The sequence below is a fragment of the Drosophila grimshawi genome, unplaced genomic scaffold, assembly GCF_018153295.1.
Source record: "Drosophila grimshawi isolate 15287-2541.00 unplaced genomic scaffold, ASM1815329v1 contig_44, whole genome shotgun sequence".
Classification (NCBI taxonomy): domain Eukaryota; kingdom Metazoa; phylum Arthropoda; class Insecta; order Diptera; family Drosophilidae; genus Drosophila; species Drosophila grimshawi.
Genome location: NW_025063240.1, coordinates 9,258,975 through 9,272,631, shown reverse-complemented (window position 1 = coordinate 9,272,631; position 13,657 = coordinate 9,258,975). Strand labels below are relative to the sequence as shown.

The 13,657-nt window shown below is 37.1% G+C and overlaps 3 protein-coding genes across 3 annotated transcripts; 2 read left to right on the top strand and 1 right to left on the bottom strand.

The window, feature by feature from the left end:
• Window positions 1-1,259: 1,259 nt before the first annotated feature.
• LOC116806535 (fibrinogen-like protein 1) lies at window positions 1,260-2,910 on the bottom strand. The gene is made up of 3 exons (XM_032743474.1): window positions 2,771-2,910; window positions 1,543-2,708; window positions 1,260-1,478 (listed from the first exon to the last, which is right to left on the bottom strand). The coding sequence occupies exons 1-3, from the start codon at window positions 2,861-2,863 to the stop codon at window positions 1,373-1,375; spliced, it is 1,365 nt and encodes a 454-aa protein (XP_032599365.1). The 5' UTR covers window positions 2,864-2,910; the 3' UTR covers window positions 1,260-1,372.
• Window positions 2,911-6,804: 3,894 nt separating this feature from the next.
• LOC6558970 (V-type proton ATPase 16 kDa proteolipid subunit) lies at window positions 6,805-7,670 on the top strand. The gene has a single exon (XM_001984734.2). It carries the CDS (start codon window positions 6,934-6,936, stop codon window positions 7,417-7,419), a length of 486 nt encoding a protein of 161 aa, XP_001984770.1. The 5' UTR covers window positions 6,805-6,933; the 3' UTR covers window positions 7,420-7,670.
• A 1,023-nt stretch (window positions 7,671-8,693) lies between these two features.
• On the top strand, window positions 8,694-9,280 carry LOC6559007 (V-type proton ATPase 16 kDa proteolipid subunit). The gene has a single exon (XM_001984735.2). It carries the CDS (start codon window positions 8,721-8,723, stop codon window positions 9,198-9,200), a length of 480 nt encoding a protein of 159 aa, XP_001984771.1. The 5' UTR covers window positions 8,694-8,720; the 3' UTR covers window positions 9,201-9,280.
• The last annotated feature ends 4,377 nt before the right edge of the window (window positions 9,281-13,657 follow it).

Genomic DNA, 13,657 nt, shown 5'->3' with positions numbered 1-13,657 from the left:
CCCTCAGTTTGTGTGTCAGTAATGCGTCGTTAAACTGTAAAAGACCGTAAAAAAGAGGAAAACAAAAAAAAAAAAAACAGAGCCATAAAAAATGAGTAGTCTTTTGAGTTTGCGAAGTTGGTGAAGAAAGGCAGAAGCCAAACGCTTCGCGTCCGCCACAAATGAGCTAAGAGCGAGAAGCGAGGCGAGTAAATCATTTTACAATGGCACCCATAGGCCCACAGGAGGGTTTCTTGGAGCTGTCAGCGCCTTTATGGCTTTCATGAAGGACAATCAAGTAATAGCCGACGATTTTACGATGACACAAAACTACATAATAAAAGATATATCAGTGCAAAGCGTCTAACTCCAAACTTTGACCAGCTAGACACGAGGGGTGCAGATGGGGGGAGGGACTAGTATCAACAAGCGTTACGCCCAAAAAAAAAAAACAAAACCTTGATATTTATATAGTTATGTACTGCCTAAATCATTAGCTTTGGCACGCCAATATATGCGATGCATGTTGGCAATCACTCATCGGCCTGTTGTCGGGCTCGTTTCAGACAATTTTCAAATTTGCCCCTATACACACATATATATATATATATATACATCGGAATGGATATGTGACACGCTAACATTTTTAATACCATATCGCTTTGCTTTGCGCGATGGCGCGAAATTACTGTCACCTGAGTGGCCAAACACAGTACGTCTAAGTCTCTCCGCTGCCCTCCTATCTACGAAAAGTATTGAGGCTTTAAGGCCCACCCCACAAATTGTGTAAAGTGTATAACATAAAGCTAACCTCTGTGGTTAGTTTGTTCGACTCAAGAATATAATATTAAACCTTAAGCAAACATGATTTGGAAGCGGCAAAACCAAATTTTCTTTATTTTTAATTTTATTTAATCTACAAATTGAACTTTGAAAACACTTCCAAAATCTTAAGAGGGATAACAAAATTTGAATAGAAATTTTCGTATACAAAACGCATACCAAGTTTATTTAGTTGTATGGTTAATTTTTCTGTTTATCTCTCGAAATAAGAGAAAAGCGAGCAGCATGATAAGCGAATGGAGCAGAAATATATAAATAAATATTTTGCATCTGGTTGAGATGTATAAGTGTATGCATAAATTATTGGCGTTTAATTACTTTCTTAATCTTCACTTCTTTACTTGCTAGGACATTGTCGAAATTTCTAGTTTCCATATCCATATCGATCGAGCTGTTGAAGATACAATCACGCTCCCAAATTTAGCTCGGCATAGAAATTCATAAAAATTTGTTATAATTACAGTGCCAATTAAATTATTTGAGAGTTCATTTTCAATTGCATTTACAATTCCAAAGTACAATTCATCTTAAATTTGCATCATTTCTTTATTTATGTTGGGCGAATAAGCATTTTAACATTTTTGGCTGGATTAAACGAAGATAAACCATCAGCTTTCCAGTCATATAAACTGTTATGGTACTTTGAATTTAAGCTTCTGTAGAAGAAAAGAAGAAAACAGTTAAATATTTGAGAGATGAAGAAGAGAGTCATTTACTTACCTCGTTTCACATTCGCCAATGTACCACCATCCACCAAGGTCTTCAAATGCACAATTGCCATCATTCCAGTCATCATTATCACGATCATATGTCGTAAATTTCTGATTATTGTCAGACTCTGACATGATATCTGTGACATTGCCACTGAATCCACTTATGCTCAGTTTGTATTCATCGCTTTCGCCAGCAACAGAAAATTGTTGATATCTCGCATATCGTGTTTCGCCATCAAAAAATTCCAGATATACATAGAGTTCAAAGCGTTTGTAGCTCGTCAAGCGATGGATCTTCTCCAAGCCCAAGAAGAAGTCTCCATCAAAGGAACCAAAGCCTTCGCGGTATGTTGTCCAAGACCTGTTGAAATCTTCTTTACCATTGATTCGCTGCTGGATAACTGTCCATCGAGGACCTGCTGTCTCCGTGTCGCATAAGACATCAAAGGAATATTTAGAGAAACTGGTTTTATGAACATCCGTAACATCTCCAAAAGATGTGCAACCAACAAAGGGATTGTCATTTAAGCCACTTTTTTTGTTGACATCGTTTTGTAATTTGGATATTTCTTGATCCTTTTCCTCAATGGTTTTCTTATCTTCCTCCAACTGTATCTGCAACTCCAGCAATTTGATTGCATCGCTTTCGATTTGAAGTTTTTGTTTGGAGATTAAATCACTTGTGCATTCCTCATATTTTAGTGAATTGAGCTTATTTAATTCATTCCTGATTGATTGCAAATTGTCATTGTTATTCTTGTATAAATCTATCTGATTTCTCAATTCCTGTATGAAGGCGACATTTTCATATTGATTAACTAGTTTCTTCTGCAACTCCTTGATTTCAGAGTCCTGCCTTGCTGTTCTGTTTCTCAGTTCCTGAATGATAGTTTCATATACATTTTGCTGTAACTGCTTTAATTCATTGTCCTTGCTGATGATCTGTTCCCTCAATCCAGCAATAATCTGCTCTCTCAAATTCTTTATTGAATCTGATTTATATTGGGATATCTTCATTTGAAGGCCTTTAATTTCCCTATTCTTAATGGATGTTATATTATCATAGTTCTCCACTTCTGTCCTCATCAATTCCATGTAGATGAGCAGTGGTTTGATGGCCTTATAGGCATATGATCCGCATTGTTCCTCCTCTCTCCTTGATGCTTTGCAGATCTGATATAATTTAGAATTAGAATAACTCGCTTGTATAATATAATTAATTCTTATTTACTCACTTCATTTTTCGTCGCTGTAGTTGCGAAAGAGGATTCGCTTTTGATCAGGATCAGACTTATGCATAAAGTAAATGCAACCCAATTTAATTCCATCTCTTCCTGCTATGGCTAATTGGTCTCAATAGAATTAGATGTAGACTGAATTCTCAGAGTCGGACTACCGACATTTTATAGCATTTTATATGCATTGAACGATGCTGTTATCAAGTACCACTGATAATAGACGACGTCAATGGCTTTAGAGGAACCTGGATCAGGTTCTAATTTCGAGCTTTTGCTCAAATTTGTTAAGTTCACGGCAACAGATAAGCGTAGACAGAGAGGTCACACGTGTATATATAAATATATATATATATATATATATATATATATATTTAGTTCGCAGTAGCATCAAATCATATTTGACGGAATCATAAGAGATATTTAATTATTTATAACTAGTGCTCATTTTAGAAACGATTGAACTTAGTTCCCCATTTTTTGATACAAATGATGAGTATCAAATCTTAAAGTGGATGATCTTAAAGAGAGTAGACAAATAAACGGGAATAGTTTGAATTGTGTGTACTGTATATGAACATATATAAATTTGTTTAAAAAGTTCAGTTTGAATACAGAATTGCTGCCTATTCAGGTAGAAGAACCATCTTGGAGCATAACATATATCCTTATAAGTATAAGCAATCAAGTCGATTTAGCCTTTTCCGTTAGTCTTCCTGTTAATGCGATCATATTAAAGAACCGACTATCAGCTGGCGTGACAAGCGATCAAATATAAATATAAATAATGCTTGAATGAATATACATATATATTCATATATGTTGTCACTGTTACCAATGATATTTCAGCGTATCTTACTCGACTCTACTTTTAACTCTAATCAAGAAAATATATATGCGATGGGGCCGAAGATGCATTCTACTGCCTGTTACATACTTTTGCACAAAACCATTTACCCATTTTTAATGTGTCGAGGGTATACAAATAAAATTAAACACTGCTTAAAGCCGATTTGAATTGAATACATTTTAGTACAACTCTGATTGATTGTTTACTTAAATATAAATAACATAGATAGTGTATCTCATAGTTGGAGATACAACAAAAATGCTTATATATATGTATATATATATAGATATATATATATATGTATGTATGTCTATAGGGAGGTATGTACATATACATACGTGTTTGTGAGTGGGGCTTTAATGTTTTTGATTTCATTCCCGGATTTTTTCCGTCTCTTGATTGACAGTAATGGCATTTTTGCGACTCGTCGAGCGGAAAATGCTGAAAAGCTGAGCGCTGACACGACAATGCGAGTCAATAATAAAAATTGCATGTTGAAAGCACATTTGGGAATCCCAAAGTCACACACAAAGCCAACGTCGCAGTCGACACCGCTGTCGCAGCAGCGGAAGCAGCACCACGGTTGACACCCCTTGAATCCCAGCAGCAGCAGCAGTAGCAGCAGCAGCAGACTAACCGTAAATGAAAACCCTTTGTGGCCGGGTTTTCCAGTTAATTTATTTTTGGTTAATTTACTTCGTTTGTTATTTTAGTGCCGGCACTTGGTATATGTACGTATTCCTCCCCCCATACCATGCTATACAATACTAAACCATACCATATCAGACCCATACCAGCATTTATTGCATCTTGACAGGAACGCACTCGGGAAATTTATAAAGCGAATAGCTTAATGGCAACACGTGAAAACTAGCAGCTAAACAGGTCAACTGAGTTCACGATTTACAGCTCGAACTTAATAGAATCTTATACTAAAAAACATAAGTAAAATAATATGCCTTTAATCTCAAACTACGAGCTATAATTCAGTTCAAGATTTTCAACTTAAAAATAAGACGGAAAAATGCTAAAATTTCCACACAATACACTCAGGAAACCAAATATTGGCATGAATTTTAGAAAACTGAAACTTTGATTGGCCTGAAAAATAGAAAGTTTAGTAATAATTTCTAAAGAAAACAACAATTTCCTAAAATTAAAAAGGCTTTACGACTTTTCAGAAATATAGTACTTAATAATACAAAACAGTTCGAAAAAGTATGAATGCAAAACGTTATTTTTTAGAAAATATCATTTCTGAAATTCAGAAAATAGTAATTAAATATTAGAATTCTACGTACGCTATAAGAAAAAACACACAGATAATAATATCCGGGAATTAAGAAAAATCGTAATTCTTCGGAAGTCGAAATCTTTCATTTTAGCAATACACTGTCTAAATAATATGGTGAGGCGATTTTCTAAAACGCGGTGCAATTTCTTTTTTCTAAGTGTATATAGAATTTGTATACGAAATGAATAGCTAATAATTTAACAATTTGAGATTTGAAAACTGGACAAGATAAGCTTCTATTAGCTTATAGACATACATACTAAATATTTATGTGTACTTTTATGTTGCATATTATAAAGTTTCTGTTTGATAATATTCTAAAAACTTCTAAAATGATGAACATAAAGTGAACTGTTTTTACTGTTGTTGGGATTGCAAACACAATAAAAGCAAGGAAAAACATTATACGTATATGTATGGATGTATGTATGGATGTATGTATGTATGTATGTATATATGTATGTATGTATGTATGTATATAAAAACAATAATTTGAAGCATCAATTTTTTATTGCTGCTGGCAATCATTTAATCATCTCGAGTCATCAGTTGCCCTCTCTTTGCTGTATCTTGGGTGGGGTGAGGTACTGTGGTACATGGAATGAGGATGGGATGCTGGGTGGACTGAGGACTAAGGACTGTGCCGCATAGCGAATTCGCAGGCGACTGCCATTTGACACATGTGTCACTTGCCAGCGTTTCGGTTTCAGTGTTCAGTGTTGCTCTCAGAGCCTTCGGTTGACAGCTGTCAGTGTCAGTTTACATAATTTATAGATTTCAACGCATAAAAAAGTCATAAAATTTACAATGTTGCTTTCAACAAAAACACTTTCAGCCTGCCTGACTGCCTGGCATATATATATATATATATATATATATATATATATATATATATATGTATAGCCCGATTCTTTTGATGCCTTATTTTTATGAGCGAAGACATCAATTTTCGCACAGTTTGCCTAGCGGCAGCAGCAGCAGCAGCAGCAGCATCAGTGGAAATAGCAACTACAACAGCCACATTGTGTTTGTGTACGAGTATTTCTCTATTTCTTCTCAATTCCTGTTTGTATTGGCAATGCCATTCGAAATGCTTTTGATTTATTTGTATTTATGTGATTCCTTTCTCATATTCAGCTCCAGCGATAAATCCTCGCACTCAACAAAATACATAAACGATTTATAGTTGCACAAACGGCATAAACGCAACAGCAACAGCAACAGCAACAACAACAACAATAACAATAACAATAGCTGGCGAAGAGCAGAGACAGGACCAGAAGCTGGGCAGATATTGGAGCTGAAGTTTTTGTGTTACCAAATCCCAGCGCAACATAAATCTTTAATGGAATATCTTGGCACCAAAATGCCAGTCAGCCAAACCTTGCGAGGGCTGCTCAATCGTTCAATTGAATTGAATAATACATTTTTATTTGATTTAAGCAATTGTCGATTTTTTTTTATTTTCATTTTAACATAATGAAAATATGTACATTAAACACAAACCATCTATTTTTCTTAGCGAATTGGTCGGATTTCTAATGGGGAATAGATTTCATCATTTCGATTCGACATTCATATTTGCAGCATATATTTTGAATTTTATTTTAAATATATATTAAATATATTTAATCCCATTAAATTTCTTGGAGAGAATCAAAGCATTCCGTTTAGTCACAGTTCACAGTTCAGTTTACTAAAACAGAAACCTGTTAAGCACTGCAAATCCTTATCGAAATACAACTCTGTACAAATGGTGGATATGAATAAAAAAATATTTGAGCTCATAAAGTATCAAATCTTACATGTCCTACTGTCATACAATACTTTGAACAGAAATGAATCCAGCTGGATCAAGTAAGCTGAGAGCAGGCTTCGAAGCGAATTTAGAATTGTGAGTCTATTCTCAACTGAATTCTACCTATTCAGCCAGCAGTCCGAGCTAAATCGAGAGCATTGTGAAAAAAGAAAACTTGAAAATAATAAGCTTGGAAAAGTGGGAAAGCGGGAAACAGGGCAATGAGTGAAGCAGCGCAGACTGAGAACGAAAACGATAAGCCGCCATATGCATTTTTCTTTGGCGGAATGGGTGCGGCCTCAGCCATCATATTCTCATCCCTGGGAGCAGCATTTGGCACTGCAAAATCAGGAACAGGCATTGCCGCTATGGCAGTGATGCGACCGGAGCTAATTATGAAGTCCATCATTCCGGTGGTGATGGCCGGCATTATAGCCATCTATGGCCTGGTTGTATCGGTGCTAATTGCCGGCTCCCTATCACCGGAATACACGATACGCAAGGGCTACATTCATCTGGCAGCTGGATTATCTGTGGGGTTTGCCGGTCTAGCGGCGGGCTTTGCCATCGGCATCGTTGGCGATGCTGGGGTGCGTGGCACTGCCCAGCAACCGCGCCTTTTTGTGGGCATGATCCTCATCCTGATCTTTGCCGAGGTACTGGGTCTATATGGGTTGATTGTGGCCATCTATTTGTACACAAAGTAATCGTCTAAGAAACTGATTCAATTTTGAGTGGCATTAAATATCGTGTGTGTGTGTGTGTGTGTGTGTGTGTGTGGCATGACAAGCAACCACTTAGAAATGAAATGTTCATTAAGCTTATGGCAAGGTGACCTTATGCATAAACAAATTCCCAGGCGCAACGAATCTGTGGCACCTTAGTGACAACTTAACAAAATCACATCGAATGAAAGCAGCGCCAACCAGAAGCGAAACTCAAGCAAAATAAAAGAAAACTCAACAAAACGTTTTGCTTTATTTTTTTCTTTATTTTTTATTTTTTTTTGCTCTACACAAACACAATGTGGCTGTTGTAGTTGCTATTTCCACTGATGCTGCTGCTGCTGCTGCTGCTGCCGCTAGGCAAACTGTGCGAAAATTGATGTCTTCGCTCATAAACATAAGGCATCAAAAGATAAGGGCTATACATATATATATATATCAATATATATATATATATATATATATATATGCCAGGCAGTCACGCCACACCACACCGCCCATGTGCTCCCCAGTGGTGCCACAAACAAATTTCCATTTTGTTTTGTGTGAAGAAAATTGTCGCTAGCTAACCGCTGCGCATTTTAAGCTCACGCCCAGGAGAAGAAAGAACTCCACCCAACCACCCCTTTCGGGACCAGAGGGTTCATATTTTCCAATTTGTTTAATTGAAACAAGTGCGAAAAAGAAAAAGAAATGTTGAAAGCGTTCAAAGTGTACATGCAAAAAAAAGAAAAACAAAAACCGTAGAGGAAAAACAACAAAAAGCAAGTGGGAAAAAGCACAGGATCGATTTTCAATAGTCGGAATTCGCTTTGCGGTTTATTTACCCGGAATGCTGACTAGTATTCTGCAAACCGCCTTGCACCATAAATTTTCACAATTTTCGCCATGCATTTATGTATATAAATTGGTAAACGGAAAATTTAACGGCACATAAAGATAAACCTCGTTAGCAGCAAACACGGAGCAGCCGAGGAAAAGCAAAACAAAAATTGCATATTAAGAATGAGCGTATTTTTTTTTATCAGCCAGAACATGGCTGTATCAGCTCGTACATAAATATTAGAATTATCATTAAAAGGAAAAAAAATATGTATATTGGAAAGCTGTATAGAAAAATTAGTCGCACTCGATTGGTTTCCAAAACAAAAACAAAAAAAAAAAAACAACCCAAAAAATAACTTTGATTTTGTTACTCGATCGTAGAAGCTTTTTACATTTGCCATTCGATTCCAAAACATTGAAGTTCAAATAATTCCTTACTCAAATCATACGTAACGAGTATGTCAACCGCCGAGAAGGATTACGATATGCCCAGCTATGCGGTATTCTGTGGCAGCTTGGGAGCTGCCTCAGCAATCATCTTTTCATCATTCGGTGCCGCATATGGTACGGCAATGTCTGGCATTGGCATTGCCACAATGGCTGTTGCCAGGCCGGAACTAATTATGAAGGCCATCATACCGGTGGTGATGGCCGGCATTATAGCCATCTATGGCCTGGTTGTGGCTGTGCTAATTGCCGGTTCCATTGATGAACTTTATACGATACAAAAAGGTCTCCTCCAGTTGGGCGCTGGACTTGCAGTTGGCCTGGCCGGACTCTCGTCGGGATTGGCCATTGGCATCACTGGAGATGCATGTGTTCGTGCAACAGCCCAACAGCCGCGTCTCTTTGTCGGCATGATTCTCATCCTAATCTTTGCCGAGGTACTGGGTCTATATGGTTTGATTGTGGCCATCTATTTGTACACAAAGTTGTAAACATTTATTACTATTATTATTAGCAGTCGGCTTTTGTAGAATGCAGGCAATCTAAGAAATATATGTAAACAATATATAGACTTGACTATTGTACAACTTCATGACAATTTTCAAATTGTTCAGTTTATGTAAGAATTATTGTGGAGCTATTATGCCAAGTATCTCTGTCCAAGATTGAGTTCTTGTATACAAATATTTCTTACTCACCAAGAATAAGATGGAAGCGTATCGAAATCGGACTACGCTGCAATAAATCTTATTAAACCTTGAATAAAACTTATAAAATTGATTGGAATTTGGAAAAGAGAGCTAATATTTCTAATCTTATTATTCGCTTCAATTGCTACAAAAATGTAATTAGCATTTTGAGGCATTTTTGTGTTACCTTCTTTTTCAGTCATCATCAACTGACTGATTTTGTGAGGGATGTGTGTCTATTTTATTGGCAATCGCTGGCTGGCTTGTCCAATTGTATGCAGATGAAAAATGGAGATGAAAGCATTTTGTCCGTATTTAATTTGATAAATGAGCCAGAAGCCATAAACATCATCAATGCCAATAGCCATAATCGCACTTAATGCTAAACAGGGGAAACAGGGAATTGCTCGAATTGCTTGTTTATACAATTCCTCAAGTTGATGCCTGTCAGCTGCCAGCTGCCAGCTGGATGCCACTCCATGGATCTTATGTGCACCTGGATCCGCCTACTCCTTGGATGTGGGTGTGGATGTGGGTGTGGGTGTGGGTGTGGGTGTTGTGGAGATGTGGGGGAGCTTAGATCCCTGGTGCGTGTGTCATTTTTGGCAACTCAACACCAATTGGCATTAGCGTTGAGTGTGTTTGCATAATAAATTCGATAACATAAAATATCGATTCGATTTAACCACAAATCTTGTGTGTGTGGGATGGTCTTGGATTCGGTTCTTGTTGGTATGGGATTGGATTGGGTTGTGCTGGGTGGTTGACATAGAAAGTAATAAACGAAATTTGCAATTTACTTTTGGATTCGAGGATTTATGTTTCACCTTCCTGCAGATAATTGTTTTCACTTCCTCTGCCACTCGAATGAACTTTTAATGCTGAAATAACAGTAAAATGCGTCTGCGGGTTGAGGGTGGTGTGTGAAATGGCGCTACGGGGCGGGGCGGGGCGAGTCGGTATGGTGTGGCGTTAAGCACAAACGGAAGCAGTTGAATTTACAAAATGTACTCCTACCACCCACAACGCAGAGAAAGTGCTTAGCGAAATGTGTTTATTAAAAGCAAACACTTTATTCAAATGGCAAGCAATAAAAATAAATATGTATTAAGCAAGCTTTACTTACTCTAACATTTGCACATTAAATATGGCCAAATTTGTGAAAATTACTTACCCAGAAATTGATAAAAGATCTCTCAAAATTACTTGTGCTGTGAAGGGGAAAAATGATGCACATAATAGATTTACTCGAGCAAAGTTCATACTGAAATGAATTAATAATAATTACATATAAAACATATAAAATGAAATAATTGAAATGTGCATCTATTGAAAAACACAACACTTTCTCGATAAATCTTGGAATGAAGTTGAAATTTTGAAACTTGCCGGATCGTATCGCTATATCACATAGCTCATAAACAATATTTCAAAAGTTGAGTTATTATTTGAAAGGGATTTTTTTATATACCTATTTATCCAGACAAAAATCACCAGATATGGGCAAAATACATCAATATCGGGCAATGCTATATTATTCGATCGATTATTGAAATGTATAGCAAGTGATAGAAGTTAAAGTTTAAGTGAGCTGCTATTTCCTGATTTTTATTAACGTTTTATTCAATTGCAAACTGGCAAAATTGCTCTTCAAATTTTGTACATTTGTGGAGCTCGTTTGAAACGTGCTCGATTTGGTAATTGGTGTTGTGTTTTGACCATTAAAACTGCACGCATCAATTGAGGCAACAGTCACAAAAGGCCAAAGGCATTTGACTTTCATTTTAATGTGGCCAATACGCAGACGAGTTGGCAGCTCCTTTGACTTTGACTTCATGTCTGGCTGCCATACACAATCATTCAAGCGAGCATTTCTTGACTCAAATGCGACATTGCTGTTGTTATTGTTGTTATTGTTGTTTTTGTTGCTTTTGTTGTTTTTGCTATCGTTGTTGTTATCCTCGTTGTCGTTGTCGCTGTCGTTCTCATCATAATCATCAACGTCATATGATTTTTGGGTTTAGTTCATTTTGTACTTAATTTCATTTTCGTATTTCTGTGGCTGGATAACCAATGACCTGGAAACAATTTATACTCCTATATTGTTGTCATGTGTGTGGGTGTTTGTATGTGTATGTGTGTGTGTGTGTGTGTGTGTGTGTGTGTGTGTGTGGGAGCTATGACAGGCTGTTCAGCGCGTATATGCGACAAGGATATTTATTTCTTGCTGATTTCATTCTATTGGCAACGTTCTCACTCATCCCACCAAAAAGCGGCCAAAACTGTCCCCAATAAATGCGAAATAAACACTAAATATGTAGTTGTTTGCCTTCCCTTTGCCACATGCTGTCCCTCATCTATGCGGTTTTATACCCTTGCCATGGGTATTATACATTTGTAACAGGATACGTTGAAATAGGTTTGTTTTTAGCCACTTTGATGATTTCAACTTGATTGCTTTGGATTTGCAATAAGATTGATTTACTACACACAAAATCGATTTAATTTGATTTCATTTTGGATAAGGGTATTCACACACCGTGCAAATATCTTTTCTTACTTCTATTTCATATCTGTTCTCTTTCTTCTTCTTCTATTTTCTTCTCTTTTTTTGCTGATTGGAAGCTTTTCTTGGTTTGGCAACACCTCTGAGAGTCGCCCGGCACCGGCTTTCACAGCTGTCCTTGCCAATGGCATGCTTGTCCTACAATATTGTGCAACAGCCAACCACCCACATGCCCCTCCCTCCACCCTTCCCAATCCCTAGTTGTGAATTATCCGTTTGCGAGGCTTGCCAATTATGTATTTAAGATTTGCATTCACTTTCTTCTTTCAGTCTCGAAAGTAATTGCCTAAAATGAAAGATTTATCAATTCATTTTATATAAATGAATATTCACAAATATATTGTTAATGATTTCATTGATATCTTGAGCGTTTGGAAAGGTGACAACCTTTTTTCCAATTATTTTGCTGGCAACCCTCGTAAAGTTCATTCGAGCCACAATTAAGCAGTGGTTGCCAAAAAAAAAGCGTTAGTCTGATTTTGTCAATGGGTAAAAAGAGAAATTGCCAACGAGACCATCGAACATTGAGCTATGAATCAAAGGAATCGATCCAATTGATTGTTGCCTAAAGGCATTCAAAATATTTATCCACATGCACAGCTAAATTATTCATATCACTTTTATCAAATTGCTGTTAGCAACGACCTGGATTTTTGCCTAGTGTTGCTTTGTGCGACGAAAATACACATTGTATGAATTATTATTATTATTATTATTATTATTATTATTATTATTCTTATTATTACTTGAATACGGTTTCAATTTCCTTAACTTATCGCGTGGCTGAGCTAAGCCGCACTCCCCTCTCCATTGTCGGTCCTTTGCACAATGGAACGAAGGAGGTCAATGCACAGAATTATTTCGACTATTGCGGAAATCGCAAAACTCAGCAAAAGCAAAGTTGGTTGGTTGCCTTGGTAAGCGGCTGCAATCCCTCCCAACCCCAGGAGTTAACTACAATTCGTCGTCAGGGAACTGGGAACTGTCAGTCAGTCGGACAGTCAGACAGTCAGACAGTCAAACAGTTCGTCAATCTTCAGAAAAATTCGCTCAAAATCAAATTTATTTGTGCCAAACACATCGAAATTATGACGGTGGCTGGGGCAGGACGTGCAGGACGATTGGAAACACATGTGCGTTTTATTGCATTCGCAGAAAAATGCGTTCCAATTGGATGGTGTAGTACAACCACTCCACTCCACTTCACTCCACCAACCATACCCAACCACCACCACACCCATAACTATTAACGTTGTCAACGCCTTCTTCTGTTTTTGGGGGACAGTGGGGAGTGTGAGAAGCGAAGCTTTGTCAGTTTGTTGGTCGCTGCCTTTTATACGTTCAAGTATTTTTATTCATTCTACTATTTCTAAGGTTGTTTTTGTTGTTTTTGCTGTTTTTTTTTTTTTTTTGTTGTACTTTATTTATTTATTTCGTTCGCCCCTCGCTGGCATTTTAGCAAACAAGAATGGAAAAAATAGAAAAGATTTTTATTTTATGCGCTCAGTATGTTGTAAATCTTGTAGCTGCTGCCAGCCATTGCTGATGAAATGAAATGAAACGAAATTAAGACATTTTTTTCGCTATTGCCAACGCAATTTCTTGTAATGAATGAAATGCCACCAGAAAGCATCATTCCACCCTGTTCCTCGTCGGCTGCTGCTGCTGCTGATAGACAGACGGCTGTTTAGCA